The 23,643-nt window shown below is 52.8% G+C and overlaps 8 protein-coding genes across 8 annotated transcripts; 3 read left to right on the top strand and 5 right to left on the bottom strand.

Moving 5' to 3' along the window:
- Nucleotides 1–44: 44 nt before the first annotated feature.
- Nucleotides 45–2,552, bottom strand: M409DRAFT_63530 (glycoside hydrolase family 55 protein; the record flags this gene model as incomplete). Its single annotated transcript, XM_033815638.1, has 2 exons — nucleotides 45–2,284; nucleotides 2,462–2,552. 2 exons carry the CDS (start codon nucleotides 2,550–2,552, stop codon nucleotides 45–47), a joined length of 2,331 nt encoding a protein of 776 aa, XP_033672911.1.
- A 1,429-nt stretch (nucleotides 2,553–3,981) lies between these two features.
- On the top strand, nucleotides 3,982–5,095 carry M409DRAFT_18251 (uncharacterized protein; the record flags this gene model as incomplete). The annotated part of the gene is made up of 6 exons (XM_033804421.1): nucleotides 3,982–4,188; nucleotides 4,246–4,395; nucleotides 4,448–4,651; nucleotides 4,707–4,746; nucleotides 4,802–4,948; nucleotides 5,001–5,095. The coding sequence occupies 6 exons, from the start codon at nucleotides 3,982–3,984 to the stop codon at nucleotides 5,093–5,095; spliced, it is 843 nt and encodes a 280-aa protein (XP_033672910.1).
- Nucleotides 5,096–5,588: 493 nt separating this feature from the next.
- On the bottom strand, nucleotides 5,589–6,674 carry M409DRAFT_50618 (uncharacterized protein; the record flags this gene model as incomplete). The annotated part of the gene is made up of 1 exon (XM_033811582.1): nucleotides 5,589–6,674. One exon carries the CDS (start codon nucleotides 6,672–6,674, stop codon nucleotides 5,589–5,591), a length of 1,086 nt encoding a protein of 361 aa, XP_033672909.1.
- A 1,475-nt stretch (nucleotides 6,675–8,149) lies between these two features.
- On the top strand, nucleotides 8,150–8,513 carry M409DRAFT_18249 (uncharacterized protein; the record flags this gene model as incomplete). The annotated part of the gene is made up of 2 exons (XM_033804420.1): nucleotides 8,150–8,261; nucleotides 8,323–8,513. 2 exons carry the CDS (start codon nucleotides 8,150–8,152, stop codon nucleotides 8,511–8,513), a joined length of 303 nt encoding a protein of 100 aa, XP_033672908.1.
- Nucleotides 8,514–12,209: 3,696 nt separating this feature from the next.
- M409DRAFT_63529 (uncharacterized protein) lies at nucleotides 12,210–13,354 on the bottom strand (the record flags this gene model as incomplete). Its single annotated transcript, XM_033815637.1, has 3 exons — nucleotides 12,210–12,260; nucleotides 12,341–13,259; nucleotides 13,308–13,354. 3 exons carry the CDS (start codon nucleotides 13,352–13,354, stop codon nucleotides 12,210–12,212), a joined length of 1,017 nt encoding a protein of 338 aa, XP_033672907.1.
- A 1,685-nt stretch (nucleotides 13,355–15,039) lies between these two features.
- On the bottom strand, nucleotides 15,040–15,495 carry M409DRAFT_35717 (uncharacterized protein; the record flags this gene model as incomplete). The annotated part of the gene is made up of 1 exon (XM_033810432.1): nucleotides 15,040–15,495. A coding segment is annotated over one exon (456 nt), but the record flags the coding sequence as incomplete, so codon positions are not given.
- Nucleotides 15,496–17,675: 2,180 nt separating this feature from the next.
- On the top strand, nucleotides 17,676–19,456 carry M409DRAFT_35744 (uncharacterized protein; the record flags this gene model as incomplete). Its single annotated transcript, XM_033810437.1, has 2 exons — nucleotides 17,676–17,974; nucleotides 18,034–19,456. The coding sequence occupies 2 exons, from the start codon at nucleotides 17,676–17,678 to the stop codon at nucleotides 19,454–19,456; spliced, it is 1,722 nt and encodes a 573-aa protein (XP_033672905.1).
- Nucleotides 19,457–20,856: 1,400 nt separating this feature from the next.
- M409DRAFT_63527 (uncharacterized protein) lies at nucleotides 20,857–23,325 on the bottom strand (the record flags this gene model as incomplete). The annotated part of the gene is made up of 2 exons (XM_033815636.1): nucleotides 20,857–22,988; nucleotides 23,019–23,325. The coding sequence occupies 2 exons, from the start codon at nucleotides 23,323–23,325 to the stop codon at nucleotides 20,857–20,859; spliced, it is 2,439 nt and encodes an 812-aa protein (XP_033672904.1).
- Between the last annotated feature and the right edge of the window lie 318 nt (nucleotides 23,326–23,643).

Raw genomic sequence — 23,643 nt, 5'->3', positions numbered from 1 at the left:
ATTCCAGCAGCAAGTTCTATAACTTGACAAGTACCTCGCTACATTCAAGAATCGGTCAGATATGCGGCAACCACTCCTCCCCAAGAACCCGGGTTGTTGTTCTGCGTCACCAATACTTGACCGTTGTTGACAACCAGGTTCAAGTTCAAATGCTCGTTGATGCCATACCAGTACAAGTTGCTCACGTCGTTGGTCCAAACAGCATTCGTCTGACAGACACCGGAATTCTGGCAATCTTTCTGGCCGTCATTGAAGAACGTCCAGAAGCCAGCACCGTACAAGAACAGGTTTGAGCCGCCGTTGATGTAAGTGAACCACGCCATTCGACACTGTGCGTCACCGCCATCGCAGTTGGAAAAGTCAGGATCGTAGTACGGCGAACCCGTGATGGAAGACCATGGCGCCGGATCGAGCGATGGCGAGCCATTACCTTGCCAGTAGGGGGTCTCGCTTTGTTGCATGCCAGCGAACACATTTTGGGCGTTCTGGAAAGAGTACTGGTACAGGGTGTTGTGCTCAAAGGCCGTCCCGTGTAGCCACGTTCCAGCTGTAGCTTCAACGAGGATACCACGGCCTGTCGAGATTGTTTGACCGTTTCCTGAATCAAGATCGTGATCCGCCGTCCACCCCCAGATATTCTCGAGATATGCTGACGACGATGAGGTGAGATGAGCAAGCAGGAACGCAGCCTTGCATTGATCGGGGTTACCACCACAGTTGGTTTGGACTTTCGAGCCGGCTGCGCCGCCAACTCTGAAATGGCAGTCCCAGAAAGCAACGTCGCCGGGGCTGTTGCCGGCAATGTTCACTTCGAGGAGCGTGCAGCCTTGCAGAACGTCTGCGACAGTGAAGAGCAGTCCCGAGAATTGAGCCACACCTTTGTCGCCAGGGTTTCCGACCTGAACCATGACGTTGGGTGATTGTGGATTGTAGTAGTTGCTGCCTACGGCTGAGATGGCAGCCCATGCTTCTCCAACCACCCGAGAGCCTGCCGGGAAGAATATGGTGTTGGTCACGATGTATGTACCGGACGGAAAGAAGAGAATCTTGCATCCAGCGTACATTGAGATGATGGCGTTCAAGTTGTTTGTGTCATCGGTGTTTCCATCGCCATAAACTGGGTAGCCTGAGACCTGCTTGACGTTGATGAACTGATCCAAGTCATATTCCTTATAAGATGGAGGTTCAATGACGAGATAGTCCCCGTTACTCGGGGTCAGTACAGATGGACGTGGCGAGTTGTACAAGGTTCCTTCCTGGTGAGAACCATAGTTCGGGCCATTGGGGACGTAAGCGTTGCCCCAAACCCATGCCTGGCCTTGGACGTTGTTGTTCAAAACAGGGTTTCCATTTGCAGTCACAACGTTGGCGACGGAGTTGCCTTGGACAAAGTTCTCGATGACGAGAGAATGATCGCCGGTCGATGGTGCTGCCGCCCGCACAGCAGTGTTGATGTTAGACGCAGTCGAATCCAGCAGAGCCACGAAACCAATGTTTCCTCCACTGACGTCCAGACCATACTCAGCGTTCATGAAGTTGATGTCGATAAATACGCAATCATAGCAGTGTGACACCAGAATGCCGGTCGTGCAGCCATTGAACGTCAAAGACTTGCCCTCGTACTGTTGGTTGTCCATGTTCAAACCAACGAAGCCTCCGTTGAATTGCAAGTTTCCCATGAAAGTCCCGGATCCACCTTCTGGCATAGCTATGCCTGTATGACGAGTCGAGTAGTTGGGCATGTTGAAAACCACGTCGCTGAGCTGCGTGGCCTGGCTGACACTCCAATCGAGCAGAGTAAATGTGGTGTCTTTGTTAATGTTGTTGGAATCCAGTGTCAGGTGTTCGACCTTGATGTAAAAATTGGTGGTACTATCTTGGTTGGAGTCCTTGCCATAGATGAGAGTGTTGCTGTTGAAGCTCGATCCAGCTTTGATCGTTGTTCCTCCGACAGGATCACCCATGAGCACAGTCCCAACGTAAAGCTGGAGTGGCGATTCGATAGTGTAAGTGCCAGCTGGCAGATAGACCACCGCAGGCTGACCTGTCGTACCAAGGGAATTGGTAGTCCTGGAGTAACCGCTGTTGGATCCATCGTTGATTGCATTCTGAATGGCTGATTGTGAATCACTATTACCAGACGAGTCCGCTCTATATGAGACTACGTTGCGGAAAACAACCCAGTTGTTATCGTTGATGAATGGCGAAGTGCCATCATGCGTGATGTGCTCATACCAAAACGTCGATGGATTGCTCGCTACTGGTCCTCCACAGGAAGCTTGAGCTTCCAGTTTATGAGGATTGTAGCTAGTATTGGCGTGAATGGTCTCCCAGGGCTTCTTAGAAACATTGAGCGGCTTTAGGGGAATTCCCGCAAGGTCCGGTGTATAGTGGCGGCCGTTGGTATAGTTGTAAGGAGGATACAAGTCCGTTTCGTTCTTGGGAAGATGTACCGGAACACCTTGGTTGTTGACGGGCCCCTCTGCTGGTACGGGAGTGCCGTACACGCAAGTTATGGAGCTTAACAAAGCTGCGAAGGCGTAGGCACGCATTGTTCAAGAGTCTAAAGTACAAGTTGGATTTGCAAAATCGGTAGGGCGACTTGCTTGTTCTCACCCTACTATGTATACTCGTCGTTCACAGGGACAAGCTACGGCATCCCAAAGCCGATGAAGACCTCAAGCGCCCGACAGAGTGGAAGTCGCTACTCGTTAGAGTGAGCTGGATGTTGATCAGGCCTAAGACGGAAGCTATCGACACCACGTCGCCCTTGTGAATGTTTCGTGGGACCACACTTCAGGCGTGCCAATGCATAACCCTGCATATTGTGATCTCATAGCTCTCGTAGAGGAATACAGAGACAATTGGATAATACTTCTTGAGTGCGGATCCCTTCGAATGTAACATGGAACGTTGTAGAGAAGTAATCAACTACGATAGCTGCATATCAGCCCTGCTGTACGAACAAACTAAGTAAACCTTGTCAGAACGACCGAACGAATTGCCCTGTTCTAAATGATGAGATTACTTTAAACCTTCGGACAAAGCTGCCTATTGTATTTACACCTAAGGTGCATTACCTCCCCAGCTGGAGAAACGTAGCTCTGTAGTACGAGCTGACAGGATAAAGCCCTAACGATGATTACGCTGAACAACTTTCAGCCATGCTTCTAACAAGTCTGCAATGGTATGTTGATCCGAGTGGTTACGTAGATGCCTCGGTGACCGGCGCCTAGCTCTTATAGCATACTCCACACTATCAAAACCACTTACTGTTCTTGTATCTAGTCGGTCAACTGGTCGATTGACAAATTCCGAAAACGAACAAGACCGGAAACGATGCAGCAAGAAGTCGAATGCGAGGCGCCTAATGGCCACGCGTGGGACCCGTGGGTTACCTGTTGAAGGAGCAAGGATCAATATAAATCTTCCAAAGAGAGACAATCCGCCGACCAATAAGAAGGCTAGGGTTAGCACGATGGTTCATTTAAGCTCAGGGCGCTGGAAAGCTTCGTAAAAGCTTGGCGTAAACCTCACTACCATCACATGCAGCCAGTAGACATGATCGACACACGCTAGCCATAGACGTGCTCCCGACCGAGAAGACCCTGACTTAGCGCCAACACAACAACTAGGAATGTTCGGAATGAGGAAGGTAGTGAAGATCGCGTGAAGTCGATCTCGTTGTACGACAAACTCCGTTGAGACTTTCCAAGCGGCCAGCAGACGACATTCCGCATCGGTCCATCTTACCTATGCTAGAAAGACCACGCCTGGTTCAGAAGGTGGTATTGAGGTAGTACGTCAAGTGTCAAATCAGTCGGGACTCGGCATCCATGAGCAGTCTCAGCTCGGAGCATGTTGACATTCGCAGCTCGTTCATGTCACGGTGCTGGGAGACAAGATGCGGCGCCGCGAGAGTGTGCATTTATATCTCCCTAGAATCCCGCTTCATTCACCAAAACCAATCTCAAACTCAAGATGTCCGCAATTGCATTACTCGTCGCTGGTGCGTCGCTGGCTCTGGCTGGTGGCGTGAATCGTTCCTTGCCTTTGCCGCCAGGCTCTCGAACGACACACAAGGGCCCTACTCCACTAGCAACTGATACTGCCGTGACTGGCACCGCAGCTGTCTACGGAATCAACGACAACGAGAACAGCAACGGTGGACTGGGATGCCGAGCATACGTGGGTTCTCGTTTGATCCCTACAAATCAGCTTTGACTGACAAGACCGATCTCTTAGTACGGCGATGGCACCAGTAACGATGGCTGGCCAACGACCAGTCAATGGGTCTCGTTCAACTACATCTGGCAGGTGAACTACAACAACATCCAGAACTCATGCTCTCAGTACGGTGTTCCAAACAACTCTGATGACGAGATGAACGATTTGGTATTCGTTCCGCAACATTTCCAGTAGTGCCATGACTGACGTAAAACACCAGTACAACGCAATCAACAATGTCGCCAATCAATACAACGTTGATCATCGATACATCCTGGCCGAGATCCTTACGGAATCGTCGGGATGCGTTCGTATCATCACCACGGGTGGACCAAGCACTGGGATCTGGAACCCTGGTCTCTTGCAGGACTACGATGGCTATTACACTTGCAACTGCGAGACTGTCAACGGTGTCTACAATGAGGTACAACTTGAGAATGACGAGCCTGACAACCCCATTTCTTACTGACTATTGATAGTACGGAGAGACGTGTGGCGTGGTCACTCCATGTCCGGCAGGTAAGCTTGCCGCTGCAACATTCATGCAAAGCCCAGTGCTAATTACATTACCTAGATACCATCCAGAACATGATACGAGAGGGTGCAGTGGGCACCAGCAATGGTTATGGGCTTGCCTCACTTATAAACTTCGCCGAGGGTCAAGGTGCGAGCGATGCACAGACCTTTTACGTAGCCAGTGAATGGTACAATCAGGGAGCTTGTGAGTACTGATGATGCCTAGTTTTGTCGAACGAATCTGACAAGCTTCACAGACGAGCCAAACGTCGGTGGAAGTCTCGGCGCCAACTGCTACGCATCCAACGTGGCTCAGTGGATCACAGGATGTACAGCTCCTGCAGCATGCTAAGCAGCTCTAAACCTCGTGACCCTTCTACAATACTTGTAGCTGTCTACAATGGCAGTGCTCTGTCGATCATTTGCAAGATTCGGGTGCTGAGTAGTCGAGTAGCTCGATGCCATACATTTGAAATATTGAGTATATCAAGATATGAATCACGCCTAAGATAACAGTAAGCTTCTCCATTTGGTCGAGTAGAGCAGTAGGCCATGCCTCAAGTCTGGCCTGCACTCTCTGGAGCTCCGCCGGAGATTGATTTCATGTTTGAGATATGCTATTAGACAGCATCACATGCCTTTCTTTTGAACTTGCTGCTGTACAAAAACGTATCTATCCACAGGAGAACAGAGATTTGCAACAGGCCGGCAAGACTTCACACTCACGCGTTGTGTTTCGGGATCAAGCTGGATGATAGCTAAACAATGATTGTAACACTGCCTAATCACAAGAAGAATGAACATTTGGTCTTCGGTCCACCGTATGCCCCACAGATCTATCACGACTAGAAGCCAGGTACCAGGCTTCCAATACCCATCTGGTCAGCCCTCTTCAACATAGCTTCACCAATTGCAAGATCCGTTAGACTGACGCCGACGCTCTTGTACACAACAAGATCGTCTCTCAGCCAGTCATCGAGGTCCGTCTTGTAGCTAGCGGTACCCTTTCTACGAAGTTCTACAGCCTTGCCGAGCTCTAGAACCTGTTCTGTGTTCAGACCACTTCGGACACCCTCACCGGTATGACTTTGAAACGCGTTGCGATCATCGACCAGAATGTAGGCCTTCGTAGACGCAGTCGCCGCGCGCACAAGCAACAATGGGTCCAGTTCAATCATCTGGGGTTGCCACGAGCCGATGGCGGAAACATATGGCATATTACGCCTCGACTCAAGATTCAGTGCGTCAACCGTGAATAGGACCTCCTGCGAAGGCACTGTGCAAAATACCGCATCTGCCTCGGCCAGTCTAGCATCCACGCCAGAATTGTCTGTAGCATCATGACTGAATATCTCAGCCTGAGATTTCCAATATGTCCGATTTTCTTCCTTCAAACGATTTACAAGTGCCACGGCATGCCCCAGCGAGCGGTTCACCACAGTAACAGACTTGATCTCATCACCACGCAACGCCAGAGCGAGACGGATATGCCACAGCGCCTGCTTGCCCGCTCCAAATACCAATATATGATCGACACGTTTGCGCCAGGACCAGGGTATGATGGCGCTGAGCGAGGTACGAAAAGCGGTCACTTCCTCGGCGTTCACCAGCCCTCTCGCAATTCCGCTGTTATCACAGATTACGAGGACTCCGTGGAGTGGTGGTCTGTTTCCCGTTGTTGGATCTGTTGCCGGTTCGACGATGATCTTTGTGCCAACTGCCGAGGGTGAGGTGAAGAGGCGGAAAAGGACCTTTTGCCCCTCCGGCCTATTGATAACTGCAGCCTCTGGTTGATGTTCCCGTTCTTTGGCTGTGGAAAATCCGTGAAGTGCCTTTTCGACAACGCCCTGCAACACCAAAATCTCGGACTTGGGAAGTGCAATAAGCAGGCCGTGGACTGCTTCGTCACCGAGAACTCGTAAGCCACTCATGTTTCAGACGAGATGCAATGATGCGACTCGTTCGGCGCCTGAATTTACTTGCAGAGGTGCAAGCTCCACAGGTGCGATGCTTTTTGCACACGTCGGTACCCCTTTCCGGCACGGATAGAAGTCCGAAGCCTGTTCGGAGAACGACTGCGAAGTGTGACAGCACGGCCCGAACACGAATAAGAACACGACACTGACATACTGCTGTGGCCAAGGGGTTTTAGTCATGGCACTTCGCCATTCCTTGAGCATCAAGGCCATTGGTGAAAATGACCATTTGGTATTGCCCTGCTGTGGGGAATTAAACCAAAGACTTTGTCGACACTCGATCTCGAAGTTGTGTACCGCAGAGTGCAAACACTAAAGCCATTGGCGAATGTGGGCGAGACTTGCAAGGCTTCAGCCATGCCAACAGCGGTGCGAAGAGTAGTGGCCTTTGGCATTTCATGGGATATTTTGCTCATTTCAACTTTTGCAGACCCCCGGCTCATCCTCTCCCTGACCGCTTTGCGTCGGCGGCTCGCTCAGAACCCGGAGAATCATGTTAAGCAACCCACGAGAAGTTCACATTTGCAAACGATGTTTTCAATCCCGAAACCGACCACCTGCATATTTGGGAACACGCATGTGCTAAAGTGCACGGTCGCGGTTCATCAAACTCTGTTCCGACCTGGATCGAATCTCTTCGAGAAGTGCAGCAACGAGTGGCATAGTTGAGTGATGTAGAGTGAAACGACAATACATACCAGCAGGCTAAACGTCGAACCTGCGGCGTACCAAGTTGCAGCAGACTCGGAGAAGCGACAAATGCGTAAGGACAACTGCGCGATGTAGTGACAGATGGTGGCAGATATCGCAGGGGGCCTGAAGAGGACGCGGGAATTAGCCAAGTAGGCGAGAACAACATCGCTGGAGCCTCCATCGCCGTCTCAGTTCCACACTAGAAGTAAGAAACCCTCGTTCGACACTTTCTTCCTCCGCGGAAGTCTGACGACCTATCGGATCATGATACTAACCATCTATACCCAAAAGAAAGGCACGCCTTATTCTCTGATTTAAGCCTTAGCCGGCATTCAAAGACTAGCCGAAGTTCGCCTTCGTATTATGCTCACGTAGGGCGGCCCAAGTAGGGCTTTCGAAGACCATACCGCGGTGCACATACTAGTTCTTTAAAACGAGGGCTAAAGACGTGCTAACTCGCCCCAACACTCCAGCAAAGAGTCAGCAAAGTTGCACGCTTCGATCGAAGTCGATTGTTATTGATGGAGAATCATGGCGGCTGCGCACACCGTGTTACGTTACAGTCAACTTGACAACCGTAACAGAACTTCGTTCACCAAGGTTGTCTGCGGACGAATGCCACGCTTGGAACGATTGACGACACCAGACACAAGTCGCAGCACATATAAATGCCGAGAGACTGTACCTTTCAATTTACACCTTGCAACTTCCAATCCCGGCGTCCACATTGAATCATGATGTTTCTCCAAACAACCCTACTCGCCGCCGTGGCCATCCTGGCCCACGCTCAACAAGACACATCCGGCAACACTCTTGCCGAATTCGACTGCTCTGCTGCGACCTTCCCAGGTGTGTCAATACATCATTGAATGGATCCGTCGTTATGGTCCAAACTAACATCATCCACCAGCCGGCATCGACGGCGATCCCCCACCCATCAGCCAATTCAGCAACGCCTCCTCCGTAACCATCGACGGATCCAAAGTCACCAACGTCGACTGCCAACCCGACCCCAAGAACCCCGACAACGGGCAATTGGCATACTGCGTCTTCTCGGACTCTCGGCTCGACGCCGGATCTGTGTCGATCCACTTCACCTAAAATCCGGCAGGAGGAGAGTGCGCTATGAACTTTGGGTACAAAGGGACATCTTACAGCACCGGAGGAAGTGGCCAGCCAGATACTACTCCTAGCTGTGCTACTGACAAGTGCGGTGTAGAGCCGTTTTCTTGCGATGTTCATGCCAAGTGTTATTTCAACTACTAGGGGGGAGGCTTGATTGGAGGCGCTTTTAGTAGAACACTGAAAAGAAAGGGGATCGGACGGGTAGAATCGCATCTTTACTCCAACAATCGATGAGCCGGGGTGCGAAAAGTGGATTTGGTCATATAGAAGCTCGGAAAAGTTGTGTTTCGGCCGAAAACAATTGCGTTCATGTCCTATTCCTTCTCTTGGGCCCCTGTTGATTATCTCAGACGCCGCCATGAGTTGTGTACGGCGGCGGAAGAACACCGTCTACATTCTTCTCAGGCAGCACATCCTTCTCTTCCATATCTCCCTTCCCCACATCAACAGGCCCCGCCGTAATCTTACCAGCCCCCTCACCACTCTCAAGCCCCTTCAGCAACGGCTCAGCCTTCTCCGTAACCCCCGTCTCCTGCTCCGCAACCTTCTCTTCCCCCGTCATCAACGGACTCTCCGACTTAGTCGAGTGCAGACTATCTCTCGACCCCTGTGAATTCGCACTCCTAGCCTCCTTGTCCGGATCAAAGAAGTTGGCATACTGTTCCCTCACGTCTTTATTCGGCTTATACAACACCGCACCATAAGACCTCAGCAAAGCAATCGTGCCGCCATCCCTTCGATTCGCAGCTTTATCCAACGGCGTCTGATTCCTCCCGTTCTTTGCGTTGATGTCGGCGCCCTCGGACAGCAGCATGCGTATGATATCCCCTGAGTTCTGCGAGCTCATATCTTCAGCGTTCCGGGCGACGAGATGGAGGGCGGTGCTGCCATCGTCTGAGGTGGCGAATACATTGGCCTTCTTCGCGAGCAGCATCTCCGTGTTGCGGATGTAGCCGTTGCCTGCTGCAATCATGAGGGCAGTTTGGCCGGAGAGGTCGCGGGCTTCGATGTTAGAGCCTTGCTCGATGAGGAACTCGGCTGCTGCTTTCTTGCCGTTTCGAACCGCCATCATCATTGCTGAGTCCTCGTTGAAAGTCGTCTTGCTCTCCAATTGGGCTCCGTGTTCGATGAGGACTTTGATTGTTGAGTTTTTGGCTCGCTCAGCAGCCATGTGAAGCGCTGTGTCGCCCCATACTTTTGTATCTAGCATCTTCTGCCGCTCGTATCCTTTGACGCTTGTCAAGAGCATTTTGATCAGCTCAGTGCTGCAATCAGCTCGGATCGCAAGATGTAGAGCATTGTATTGTGAATGTCGTTGGGGTAATCGAACGTCGGCGTCGTATTTCAGGAGGCTCTTCGTCACCTCATAGTAATCGGCTTCGGCGGCATAGTGTAAAGGTGTGATCAAGGTGACGTCCAGCGCCATGTTGACGTTTTTGGCACTCTTCTCCAGGATCAATCTCGTAACCTCATTGTTACCACTCATGGCAGCGGCATGGCATCTGGGGATGGCCGTGGGATGTCAGCAGGTTGTTGAAAACCCGGATAGAGCACAAAGCATCACTTACGTTGAGAAGTCCGCCCACCCAAGCAAATCAGCACTCGCCCCATGATCAAGAAGCAACTTCACCATCTCGACGTGCCCGCGAAATGCCGCCCGATACAAAGTTGTCTGGTTTCCAGTCCACAAAGCGTCATGGCTGATGGCCTCACGAGTGTAAGAATTGAACTTTCTCACCAAAGCGAATGACGAGCCCGTCGCCTTCGGCTGAAGAGTAGACAACGTATTGGGATCGGCTCCGGCTGCTAGCAGCACCTTGGCAACATCCAGATGATTCTCCATCGCTGCCCAAGTGAGAGGGGGAACGCTGTAGATGTCGCCATCGTTGACACCAGCGTTCTTCTTGGAGCTTAAAAGATGGCGAACCCATTCTGTTAGACCAAGTCTGGCGTTCATGTGCAGAGGCAGGGGCGTAGCTTTATCCAACAGACGGTGGATGTTCTTTTCCTGCCAAGACATATCCTCGTACATCTTCTTCTCTTCCTTGTGAAGGGTGATGTCTGCACCGTGATAGCCGACGTATGTCTGCCACCAATTGAGTCTAAGATCGGACTTCTCGTCAACCATGAATTCGGCAGCCTTGAACAGGTCTTTTGCGGCGTAGCCAGCAGAGCGTCGAGCATGTTCGCACCAGTGAACCGTTGTATAGCGGAGGCCAGGCCACTGATCGAAGATCGGGTCGTCCGGGGTGAGTATGGCCTTGGTCTGAAGCGGGCTCTGCTTGATGTACTCGATGCAGAAATGTGCCGCTCGGAAATGAGATTCAGCAGCGTCAATGCGGAACTCATCGAGCGGAGGATCTAGTTGACCGAAGAGAAACTGTTTGGCGCTGTCGTTGGCGAAGAAGACGGAGCCGCTTCGAATCTGCAGGAGCGGGCTGCATTGCTCAATATAGTCTTGGATGCTGCTGACTGCTTGGTTTAATGCTTGCTTAGATTTGGTATCCTGCTGCATAGGTGCCTCTCTGCTAGCCGACGATAGAGTCCGAAGCGCTTCAGCCAGCTCGCTGACGGTCAGGGGCCGGACTGCAATGGCTATCAGGCGTAGAATCTGGGTAACTGCCGATAGTCTACCACGTTCGTAGATCTGGGTCAGTACGTATCGGAAGTAGGCGTCGAGTCCGATGGGCATTTCCTTGAGCTTTTCTTCGACGCCAGCAAGCATTTTCTCTCGCGCAAGCTCCTTAAAGACACACTCTATGTAGAAGTATGAGTCTTCTGCCTTTTGTATGATGATGCTTCGAATCCCTGAGTAACGTCAGAAACATCCACAAGGAAACGTATCCCATCGACTTACGTTCTTCGGCGTCGCCTTCGATCTTCGGCTCGCACTCAATGGCTTGCAGCCCAACCGACACTACTTTGTCAAGATCGCTTTGAATGTGTTCCTTGTTCTCAGCGTCACCTAGGCTGATCTCAGCGCAGAGGCCGGCAGTCGCAAGCTCTCGCAGCTCTTTCACCTCTTGGCTGACGATCACGACCTTGAGTTCCATCCCCTTGGAGGCGTTGGGAAGCAGTTTGTATTGTTTCATCAGCCAATCAACTGAATCGTCGTCAAGCTCGTCTAAGCCGTCGAGGACGCAGTAGATCGGACCCATGGCAGGTTCACTCGCGAGAGCCAAGACCACTTTCCAGAGAGCGTCTCGGTTGTGCGAGAAATCGTGGGCCTTGTTCTTGGCTTGCTCTTCTTGTTGCTCAAAATGTCGCCGGAGAGCCTCTTGTGACTCAACTTGCTCAGATTTTCGGACGCCCTCCACGATTTGCCAAAGCGCAGATCGCAACATCGAGATTGCCGTGTTTCGCCTTTCTTCTCCGTCACTACAGCAGTAGTAGCCGACTTCAGTGCCTGCTCCGACGGCCTGCTTCAACCGTTGGAAGAAGAAGCGAGACATGTTAGTGATGCCCTGGTCCGCTTCGCCAACAACCCAGAGCATGCCCGATTTCGCGTTCAGCCACGACTGACACGTCTCGTTCTTAACAATCCATTCGCAAGTTCCTTTCACAGGTTTGCTTGGCTCTGCGCGATCGTCGACTGGATGTGCGTCGTACAACGCTTTTTGCAGTCTTTCAAGATACTGCGGGAGATCCAACTCCGGCGCTTTGCCTTGGATCTTAGCCTGCACCCGCGCCTGCGTCTTGGATAACCACTGGTTCGCGAATTCGCTGGCACGGTCGACATCGTAAGCAACACTCTGCCTTCGAGACCTGACGGGCGTCCTGTCATACCCGCTCGTGACTCGCACCTTCTCGCCTGGCATCTTCCTCGACCTGTACGCCAAAAGAAGCTCCTTTGCGTACGCAGCCGCAGCCACAGCGGCGAAGTTGTGCCATCGATCGTTCTTATGGGAATCGGCGTAATCGCAAACACCACGTATCACTAGGGCGCACGCAGTATCCATCAGGCCAGCGGCTTCCATCTCGAATGCAATCACGCCTTCGCGTTGGGCAATACGGTCTCTATCAGCGGCATGCTTCATCACCTTGTTAGCGGAGGCAATGTTCCCATACCACACTTGAACTGCATCAGGGTCGGGGCGAATAGGCCTTTTCTGGACCAGAGAGAGATCGCACTTGGCGCACGTAGAGCCAGACTGATGTCGATAATGCCATTGGAACAGACGGTCTTCCTCCGTCCCCGGGCGACCGAATTCTGTCAGAAGGTGAGAGTGTTCCGAGAACATCTTAGAGACATGCCTGGGCAGACCAGATCCGTGAAGAGCTGTATCGGCTCTGAGCTTGCTCAAGGTCGTCAGAACTTGTCGCGGTGGCTTTGACAGAGCACCTGTAGGGAGGAACTGGCCGTCCTTGTCAATCTTGCCAAAGTCGTATTGCACAACGCCGCCGTGTCTTCCAGTAGGCTGACTGACGACCACGTCACCCAGTCGGACATCCACAGCTTCGCTCCAGACTCCTCCGCATATGCCGACCATCAAGACCACGCCATATTCCGTGTTGGGGAAGCTGCTCATCATTTTATCGACAGTCCGTGCTGCCTCCACCGTTCCATATGTGCCCGAGGCGAGACAAGTGATGACCACATTATGTTTGCCGATAGCCCCTAGAGTATAAGCGTTGCCGTCCTGTTGTACGATGTCGTCGGTCTCTGTGTATGTTTCGTCCAGCATCGCAGTCATTGCCGTCAGCTCTTCGGGCAAGGCACAACTGTTCCATTTTTAGCATATCAGCCATGATCGAGGACAATGGTCATACATGATTCCGACCCAATACGAATAAACATCTCGTCTGTGGCTCGACATGATTACGATATGTGGTACCGTCTGGCCGAGCAGGCTGCTGCAGAGAAGCTTGAGCAGAGATCATTAGCGACAACACCGTGCCTCCAAGCCATCTTTATGTTGTCGTCGATCAACAAGCCATATCGCGCCAAGGCGCGTCATGGCAAAAGACGGACAGTTCCCACGTTCGGAAGCCTGTTGCAAGCGAACCGGGGTAGGCGTAGACATTGAGTTTAGTCAGTATGCAGACATGCAGCTGGACGGCAAGAAGGAGATGTTGACCAATAGCCGCACGTCGTGATGCACAACACCAACTGCTTAGATGTTTTTCAGTTGCCCTAGCGTACTTCGCTAGTGTTTTGGCCCCAGTGGAGAGACGGGATGGGTTGAGGCGCGGGCCATGTGCTCCCCCGTGTCCGTGACGTCCATTGTACAGTAGACGAGCTAGCTGCAGGTGCCACGAGCATGGAAAGCTTCCGTGAATGGTGGAACGCATGGCGTGCATGAGTTGTAGGAAGAGCATCTGGTCCTGGGATCACCTGTATCGGCCGAGGAGATCCGTTCTCTTGGACTGCTTCGATTGGTCTTTTATCGTGGTATCGCGAGAGATCGATCTGTAGGCAGGGGCACCTGAGAGAAACGGGTCCACGGTAGGAGTTGGATAGCTGCTAGAGCCGCAATGACATACATCGCAAAGAAGAAGCAAAGTCGCCGATTTGGGGGCAAAAAGATCGACAGAAGGACGCTGCGCAGCACTAGCATGACCTCCAACACTCGTCGTCACCCAAAATAGGAATCGTTTTGCGCGAATGCTGGCTATTAAAATCTCCAAGAGCTTGGTTTTCGAAAGGCTGTACGCATCTCCAATGAACGGACCACGGAGTGTTCGATTGCGTGCCCCACGGAGAAGCTGTGTTCAGTCTCCTGAGCGTTGTTTGATGCATTAGGTCGCCTTGTTAGCTTCAAGTTTGACGGGGCGTTATGAGTTTGAAGGGATGAAAGGTGACAACAGAAGGAGAGGAAAGAGATGGCACGTTAGCGATTACCGAAACATGGCAATATGTCCCTGAACCATGACCAAATCATCGAAAGGATGCGCGGGTATCTTGGTGAAAGCGAAGCGACAGACATTCAACCCATCTTCCTGAGAGCCCGCTGAGGGTTCTTGAGCTCAGGCAAAGCCTCTCTCAGCTGTCGTGCAAGGTCAGCGAGACTCTCGTCAGCATTCGTGTGCTCATTCGCGGTGCCATTCTGTTGCGCAAAGGCACTGCTGCTGGTGCTGGGGCACGGAGGATGGTAGCCACTTGGTGCCCCGGCAGGCTGGAGAGACGACGCCGGCACGTCTCCGGGACCGAGTGTTTGCCCAAGGCCTGAAAAGCCTGGGTAGCCAGAGGTGGTGCTCGTTGATGCATATGCTCCTTGACCTGGTATATTTCCATTCCCAGCATGCCAGGCAGGCCGTACCCAGGCGAATAGTACGCTGGTGAGTAGTCTGCGGCTTGAGAATATGTGCCAACAGAATAGCCTTGGTTATTTCCCATCCACGGACCACCAGAACTAGCATGAGGTTGACCGAGTCGTGGCCAATGTTGCTTCCACGCCCCCACAGTCTTGAGAATTTGATCTTTCTGCCTCTTAAAGTGGTTCTGAACCACCTCGGTCCAGATCGACTCTCCAGAATGCTCCAACCACCCAAGCATCGCAACCTCCACTGTCTGTGGGTGAGTCTGACGGTTGTATTGCTTGCTTGCCTCGCTGCCATATTGATTAGCCCAACCAGGCTCGTTGGTGTATGGCTCGCCGTTAAGTATCATGGATTGTATGCTGACGAGAACTTGAAGAATTGTGCTGCCTTGTGCATTCCAGCCTGGACCAGTCCAGGTTCCAAGCAGAGAGAGGCAGACTTTGCCATCAGCGTATAAGTTTGGGTTAAAGCGAGTTGTCCCTTGGCCCGTGGTTTTGAGTTGCATCTTCGGTGGAGATTTTGGATAGTCTCCGGGACACAGAAGGTCGAACTCGAAGAGCCCATCGGCGTATGGAGTGTCCTGAGGTCCAGTCATGAGAATCTTCATGCAATCGGGGCGAGATTCCGCATAGCGAATGAATATTCCGTCTGGAAGGGACGCCCGAAGCGTACTGAGTTCGCTGACGATTCGCTTCATTCGAGTTGGAATGAAGGCGGTCATCTTATTGGCATCGCTCCTGAAGTGGAAGTTGCTCAAGACTACTTGGTCTGGTAGTTCCTGCACACTCAACTTTTTTTGCCATGAATTGGAATCTTTCTGCTTGGGTTGAGTTGCCCCTACGTTCGCCTGTACGTGTTCGGCCATGTTCTGAATCGCCTGGTACAGTTGCAGCGTGATGTCTCCATCCGTATTGAGTTGCGGGGTTTTCAGCATTGTAGTGCACTGCCCTGCCAATTCCTCCATGGACGCGGCAAGTGAAGGCGTGGTATCGGTCTCGTCCGGTGCATCACTGTCATCCTGCTGCAAGATGGCCTCGAGGAGGTTGTGATTTGTCTGGATTCGCTCGTGGTAGACCAGATATCCTGTCGCGAAATGCCCAGCCAAGGCACTTACAAATCGAACGACAGCGTGGTAAAGAGGAGCTCGAGCGGAAATATCATCCAGCGAGTTGTTGCGGAGGAGCTCTGCAGCCTTGTTGAGAATAGAGCTTTCGTGCAAGAATGCCGCCAGAGCTGTCGGTGGATCGGCATCAAAAGAATTCTCGAATCGCTCAAAGGACGGCAGCAAGTTGGCAATGGTTTCCATGATGATGGCAGTAAGCTTGTCATCTTCGTCGGTCATCTCAGCAATGATAATCGGAACCTTCTCGTTAGAGCTTTGCTTGCCGTACCCGGAAGACTCAGGCTCACGGCGCTTTTTGCCATAGTACCTACCCTCGTCCCCGTAGCCAGTGCCTGAGGGCGCAGAAGACCGGCCGCCGTAAATCGAGTGTGACGCCGTTGAGGTACCTTTCTTGAGTTTGGGGGGCTTGTTCTGTTTGGCCTGTGTATCATATCCACAAAGAAGGATGCAAATCAGCGCCAGTCGCTGCTCATTGCAGTGGACAGTCAGGGCTCCAAGCTGAATTGACGAGGTGTGGTCGTTGATATCTGAGCCACATCCAAAACATGTTTTCTTGCTGCACCGAGTTGACCGCGAGGTGTGAATGCCTTCTGTTGCGAGTGAGAGGGTTCCACTACTGAGGCCAGAGTAGATTGACTTGAAGTACTGCTTGATGGCGGAATCTTTTGGCGATAGAAGCGGGTTTCTGCAAGTCTCACACTGCTTGCGTAAGATTCGCTCGAATCCATCTCTAGCAGAGGTCTTCATGACAGTGGCCGCGCCAGTTTCGTCTCCATTGGTCCGCCCTGGATCTAGTTCCTGCTGCGACTGCTCCTCTGCGTCCCACTCGGCTTGCAGAGCGCGGGCCATGGCCTCATCATCGTCGATGGCTTCCATCGGTGCTGATGCTGGTGACGGGTCTGCATTTTCGGCATCGAATTGTCTCTGCAACTCACGAGCATATGCTTCGTCAGGATCAAGTGCAGGCTGGAGAGCTACGTCGTCGGTGAGATCGACGACCTCAACAATTGGAGTTGAGCGCATGCGCTTGCGAGGGCGCTCTGGAGAGCTCGTGCTGTCATCCATGGCGACTGCTTGGAGTGATATGGCTTGTTGGCGAGGCTGAGAAATGTTGCGCGTGATTAAGCCGGACTGGAGATCGAAAGTTGTAGGCAGAGGGCGGCCTCCGCTGTCTCACCAGAGGCCTGCACGACGTCTCGTTTCTCACGGCTTCTCGGGCGCTCGACTCTATCTTCCAATACTTTCTGTCGTAATGTTTGCCCAAATGTCGTAGATCTTGAGAGACTGAGAGTATATCAGCACTGCAAAGATCCTTACAGGCGCTGTGGTTGGGATCTGTGAGGTTTCAGGCAGCAAGTGCACGAAGGTACCTTTCATCAAAGAGAGCCTTTGGCGTGTCTTGAGACGTTCTCGCGGCCCATCACAAGGCGACGAGACATGACATGCTGTCGAAAGGCTCTCACCTGCACGGGGTCAATCAAATGTCTTCGGGCTTCTTAGGCGATCTTGCGACGCCTTTCTATGTGGATAGGTAAAGGTTGTATCCCACGGTCCATTCAACAGGACATTCTCGAGTATGTGACTGGACGAGCACAGAATCTTGTTCACGGGTGTCTTCGCGTCGACGCGTGAGGTGACGGACCGTGAAACAGCGCAGTATGGAAGCTGCTCAACGGTCTCAGCTTTACGCAAGACAGCATCTACCTCCAACTTCAATAGATCATCTTCTGAAGAAACCACTCCACCATGCAATCATGACCACCGCCTTCCCCTACGTGCGATACGCCTGCCCCTGCACCGAAACGGCCGCACCACCACTGCTCGGAAAGCGATCATCCCAAGACGTCGAAGTCGAACAAGATGAAGGCCTCACGTTCAACCCACACGACCAACGCGCCAACTTCTCGCTATATCCGCTCGACCAGCTACTGTTCTGCGACGAGTGCAATCACACACGATGTCCCAAATGTTGGACCGACGAGATGATCTACTGGTACTGTCCGCATTGCCAGTTCGATGTACCGAGCAGCAGCGTCAAGAGCGATGGTAATAGGTAAGGTGAGATCATCATAAGTTGAGATATACTAGGCCATATCTGACCTCTGCCAAAAGATGCGTGAGATCATGCTACAACTGTCCTGTATGTTCGGCGATCCTGCAGCCTTCAGCATACACCCGCCCGTCCTCATCCTCAACCCACCTACGCCCTGACGGAGCATCCAGCTCGAGCGACTCGTACATCCTCCACTGTCAATATTGCGATTGGAGCACGCTTGAGATCGACGTCAAATTTAGCAAGCCAAGCAGGATCACAGAACAGCTGCAAAAGGCGTGGAAGGCGAGATATGGCGCGAAAGAGGACAAGGACGAGGAGGACAAGAAACACCACGAGAGTTCTGCGTCCCAGCATGACGCTACATTTGCGAATCTGCAGAAATTCTACAAGGATCAACTCAGTGAGTCAGGCGACCAGCCGAACATGTATTCGAACAGCCCCTACAGCTCCCCAGCCAATCTGGCTCGGATCATGAACCTGTATGGTGGTTTGTCGTACAACGCTTTGAAGAAGACGAGAGAGAAACCGCAGCCAATGCGGGAGGCTGGTGGCCTACCAGAAGGCCTCGTCACCTATACTGAAGACGGTATACCCGGCGAAGAAGAGATGAAAGACAAGCTCAAGACGCTTGGCCTCGAAGGCACCGCTTCCGAGGAGCAACGGCTCACCACACCCCACAACTACGACACTAGATTTCAAGATGAGCTTTGGCCGATCGCCACACCATTGAGAGTACGAAGAGGCAAGAGATGCAGAACGTGTCGGCAATTCTTGGCACGACCAGAGCATAAGGTGGGAAGCATGCGATACAAGATCCGTCTGCTGGCTCTGAACTACGTCCAACGACTATCGATATCGCCTCTCCAGCCGACTGCCCCACGACAGAATCCCTCATTCCAGCTTCGACCAGAAACCCTACCAGAAGTAAAGGTCCATCCCCACCAAACGCAACAATACGTCCTCACGGTCCGCAACCCTATCTTCGAAACCGTCAAAGTCACCCTCGCCACACCCGCCACGACCCCAGGAAAAGTCGCCTCCAAAGTCACCATCCTCTGCCCATCATTCACTGTCGGCCCAGCAGGTGACATGTGGGACGAAGCACTCTCCGCATCAACCGCCAGCGACGGCAGCAGACGCGCCGCCATGGCGTCCCTGACAGGCTCATCAGCTGAGGGGGACCGCCAACCCGAAGCCGGCAAAGTGTGGGAGCGATCACGAAACACGACTTCAGTGATTCTTGAGGTCGTGCCAGGAGCACTCAAACCGCCGCCGAAGATCGTGCCGGATCCAAAAGACAACGATCAAAAGGACGAAGACCTGGCCGAAGACGACGACATTCTCGAGATCCCCATCTACGTCCGCGCAGAATGGGAAGCCGTTCCCCACGACGCCGCCGGCCACGCCGACCACAAAGGCGAGCGCGAGAGCCGAGAATTCGCATACTGGTGTGTCTTGGGCGTGGCTCGGATTGCGTAGACATGAATGCACGAGGAAGGAAACACATCCCCTACTTGCCAACGACATGAATTTGTGATACCCTTCAACGTACTCCTCGAACGAATAGCCAACTTGAAAGAAAACAAAAGTTCACAGCGAATAGCCCCATCCCTCACACCTTCTCTCTCCAGTACACTTCATTCCATTGCATCGTCGAGACTGCTCCCAAAACCACAGTCTACTACAATCGAACAGAGAAAAGAAAGCGAATGATCACAACAGAACCAGACCAATCTCCAGTCCAGTCCCCTTCCATATATCCTCCAGCAACAGCAACAGCAACAGAACAGCAACAGCCATACCCTCCTAGTCCATCCCAATACCACGGTCCGAGAATAACGGCCCGGGCTCGGGAAGGGCGACATTTAAAGCCAGCCAGTAGCGCCTGCCTCGTTTGTCCCAATCAGCTTTCCCAAACGTCGACGTGAACCATACCCACGGGTCTGTACTAACAAGGATTGGGATAAGTCGAAGAGTTTCTCTCCCTCCAGCATTTTTTTGCGTGCTGTGCAGAGGAAGGAGGCGTTGTCTCTCGAGAAGTTGAGCCTCGTTCGAAGTATCGCGGTCATTCCTGCTATGACTACTACTATGCCTTTCGATATCATCAGAAAGACGTTCGTCGACTACGACGTATAGCAATATCAAGAAAAACAGCCCGCGAGAGATGAATTCTTTCCAATGACCAAGAATATTTCATTGAATTATCATGAATAGCCTCACTAGCTACCCTAGCTAGATAGAAGTTGTTTTTTTCCTGTCCCAACATCAAAGTCTAGAGGACTGTATGCCTTTCAAAAAAACACGTCAATGAGGAGTAGTAGCAGTATTGTGTGTCCGACACCGATTTTTTTGCCAATACAGAAATGCCCTCGTGTCGCCATGATGCCTTCTTTCCGTAGTTCCTGCTTTCCGCAATCAATCAAAACACCAACGCCGCCGCTTTGTGGGAAGTACGATGCCGCCGTTATCCAATTCGTGTTTTCGTGGGGGGTATGTGTGGTTTTTGGGGTAAGTGATCGTGGGACGCGTGGATGCAGGAGAAATTGTTGTTGTTGGGGGCTGTCGTGTCAGGATCGTCGTCGGACTTGCTGTGTAGACCAGTTGATGAGGCGGCTGCACATTTGGAAGAGATGACGAGCCATGGCCGTGTTGACATAGCGGCCTGTGGCAAGCCGGAACGACTGCGCCCATGTCGTTGATTTCAGGCAAACTTGAGGCAATGGTTCCTCGCATTCGTCATCGCTCAGATTGAACAGAACCGTATCAGTCCTGATGCTCTTGACAGGAGACAGAGTAACAGACGGCCAATCTGGGACCACGATGTGCTTGTTCAAATCTTCGCAAATTGCTCCAGCCGTATGAGTATTTGGCAACTCTTTCTAAGAGCGAGTGAGCACCCTCTTGTTCGAGTCGAATGGATTGGTGAATCTAATCTCATTCGTGTTCTCGATACCACGAAGAAGCTCGATGTTCTCGATCGGGTTGCCGTCTCTGGAAGACCAGTTAGGAGCACCTTTGAGGATACCAAAGTCGACAATCAGAATACGACCATCCTGGCTGGTAGCCACGATGCGGCGGTAGTCAGACTTGGCTGCGAGCATCCAGCTTGTGGTCCACTCTTCGCCTCGCCACAACTCCTTGCCAGTCTCAAAGTCGTACACTCGAAGATCGAGATCGTAGCTACCAGACACGACTCGCTTGTTGCCGCTGTCCAGCCATAGAGATCGAACCAGCTGGGTGTGACCAGTGAACTGGAGAACTTCCCGACCAGTCTCCGTCTCGAACTTGTAGGTGATGTTGTCGTTGCCTCCTGCAAGCACATGCTTCATGTCCTCGGAGAACTCGACAGCCGCGAGACCTCGCTCCTTGGCGCTGAATTCCTTGATGAGCTTCATCTGCTTAAGATCCCACAGCCTCGCAATTCCATCACCACTGGCGCTGACCAGTAGATGTCCTCGTAGCTGTACGGCATTCACTGGACCTCGGTGCCCAGTAAGCTCTCCCTTCGGCTCGTACGTGCTACGATCCCACACGATTATGCGAGAGTCCTTTGAGCAGGATACGATGTGCTTCTTGTCAAGAGCAACGTCCAGAACACCGCCGCTGTGCTTCCTCAGGCGTCTGATGGGCTCGTACGTCTTGATATCCCAGACCAGCAAGTCTGAATCCGAAGATCCAGTCACCAGGATCTCATCGTCGTACTGCAAGCAAAGGATGCTGGCGTCGTGCCATTGGGTTGGGATATGGTAGATGCTGTCGCCGTATGTGGTACCATTGACGCTGGCGGTTGCCATGTGGAAAGACGGGTAGTCGACCGTTCGAAGCACCTTAGGTCCGAGCTGTGGCCTTACATTGGGTCCTCCAATCACCCTGAGGCATTGGAAGGTGTTGATGTCCCACACGCGGATGGTGCGATCACGGGATCCAGTGATGATCTTCTCCTCGTCGAACTGCAAGCAGTACACGCTGTCGGTGTGACCCGAGAGGTAGACGGCCTTGCCAGCGTTGTCTTGACCGGCACGCCAGTTCTCCTCCAGCTCGACACGTGCCTTGTACATCTTGCGCCATTCTTGGTTGGGCTTGTTCGGTCTGCCAATGCCCAGCCCACCGACTTGAATTGGAGCAGGGTCAGACATGACCTCGCGCTGGTATTTGGCCAGGAAGATGTTCCTCCACACCGAAGGCTCCTTGATCATGTTGTTCCATTTCTTGCTCACGCTTTCGGCACGGAGGAGATCGCTGGCATCGAGGTACTCAAAGATCTGGAGGGCGATTTCGTCGGGCAAGTAGCGGGTGAAGTCGGTTGTGTAGGACTCCTCCAACGAGGGGACGTCTGCTGACATGTCGACGTCGCCGTCACGGTCACGAATGGATGTGTCTGAACCACTGTAGGTAGATAAGTCTGCTCCAGAATCTGCCGCACTGCTTAACGAGCCGAGGCGGCCTCTGCGTTCATGAATATCGTCGACACCGAATGGGCCCCAGTTGATGTTGCTCCATTGCATGGCGGAAGAGGTGTGGTTGTGTTGTGCGGCTGCCTTTCTCGCGCCTTCTCCTCCTGGTGCGGCAAGAATCGTGGGCGTTACTCGGCTGGAGGCAGGTCTCATTGGGATGCCGTTGGCTGCAGGTGCTGGTGTGTCTTTGCGGTCGCCGAGAAGCCACGGTGCTCGATGTTTCCTGGGGCGATCGTCACCCTGGCGTGCGGTGCGTTTTGAGGGCGACGTGGGTGGTCTGCTGGACGCATCACACTTGGCCTCGGCACCTGCAGCAAACTCGAGCCTATGCGGCGTGCTGGACCGCCTGCTTCGGCCAGAGGATACAACCGGGAGTTGACATGCCTTGACGGTTTCGCGGAGCTCGTGGACACGTTCTCGATAATGCCGGGAGAATCGCCTGCCGAGGGAAGCCGATTTCGTCTCTCCTTGAGCGCTGTCACTGGATCCAGCGATTGAGCTGCCATGGCTCGGAACTCTTGAGAATGGCCTCCTGACCGAGGCTTGTGCACGCTGGGCTATTCGAGTCTCGTCAACAGTGTGTGTACTGTCCTGCATGGAGACATCGCGTGGAGAAACACCGCGTTCGAATTGAGCATCCATTCCCTGGGCGGCCAAGACATGCATGTCGTTGGCAGTGTCATCGCGCGACAATCTCCTCCTCGTGGCCTCGAGATGTGCGTTGGCGAATTGCGCGACGGCAGAGGCACGCGGTGTGATGTCTCCTTCTGAGCCCTCCTCTTCCTCGGCGATGAAGCTGAACCCCGAAGACGGCGCGTGAACGGTATGGGGTCGTGCGGATTCGGAGTGTGAATTGCGGTGGGGATTATTGTAGTCGAAGAGCGAGGACTGCATGGTGGGTGTATTATTCGGGGTGAGGACACCTGGCGGCGTGCCTCAGTGTGCGTACCAGAGCGTTGAGGGCGCGGCCGTGGTGCTGGTGTTGTCCCAATCCGGCGGATCAGGAGGCACGACACCACTCGACGGGCTCAGCTGGGTGCTGACAGCGGAAATCCAAGAACGCAAGACAATCCAAGAGCCAATGCGAGGATGCGGTATAAGCAAAAGATAGAGAGCGTTTGGCGTAGGGAGTGGCGCGGTGGTGGCGATGGGGGCGGGATAAGGAGTGGACGGTTGGTTGGTCGTAGCCGGTGCTGAGGGATGGGCCGAGCG

The sequence above is a fragment of the Zasmidium cellare genome (assembly GCF_010093935.1).
Source record: "Zasmidium cellare ATCC 36951 unplaced genomic scaffold M409scaffold_4, whole genome shotgun sequence".
In the NCBI taxonomy this organism is placed as follows: Eukaryota; Fungi; Ascomycota; class Dothideomycetes; order Mycosphaerellales; family Mycosphaerellaceae; genus Zasmidium; species Zasmidium cellare.
This window is presented reverse-complemented; position numbering and strand designations above follow the sequence as displayed.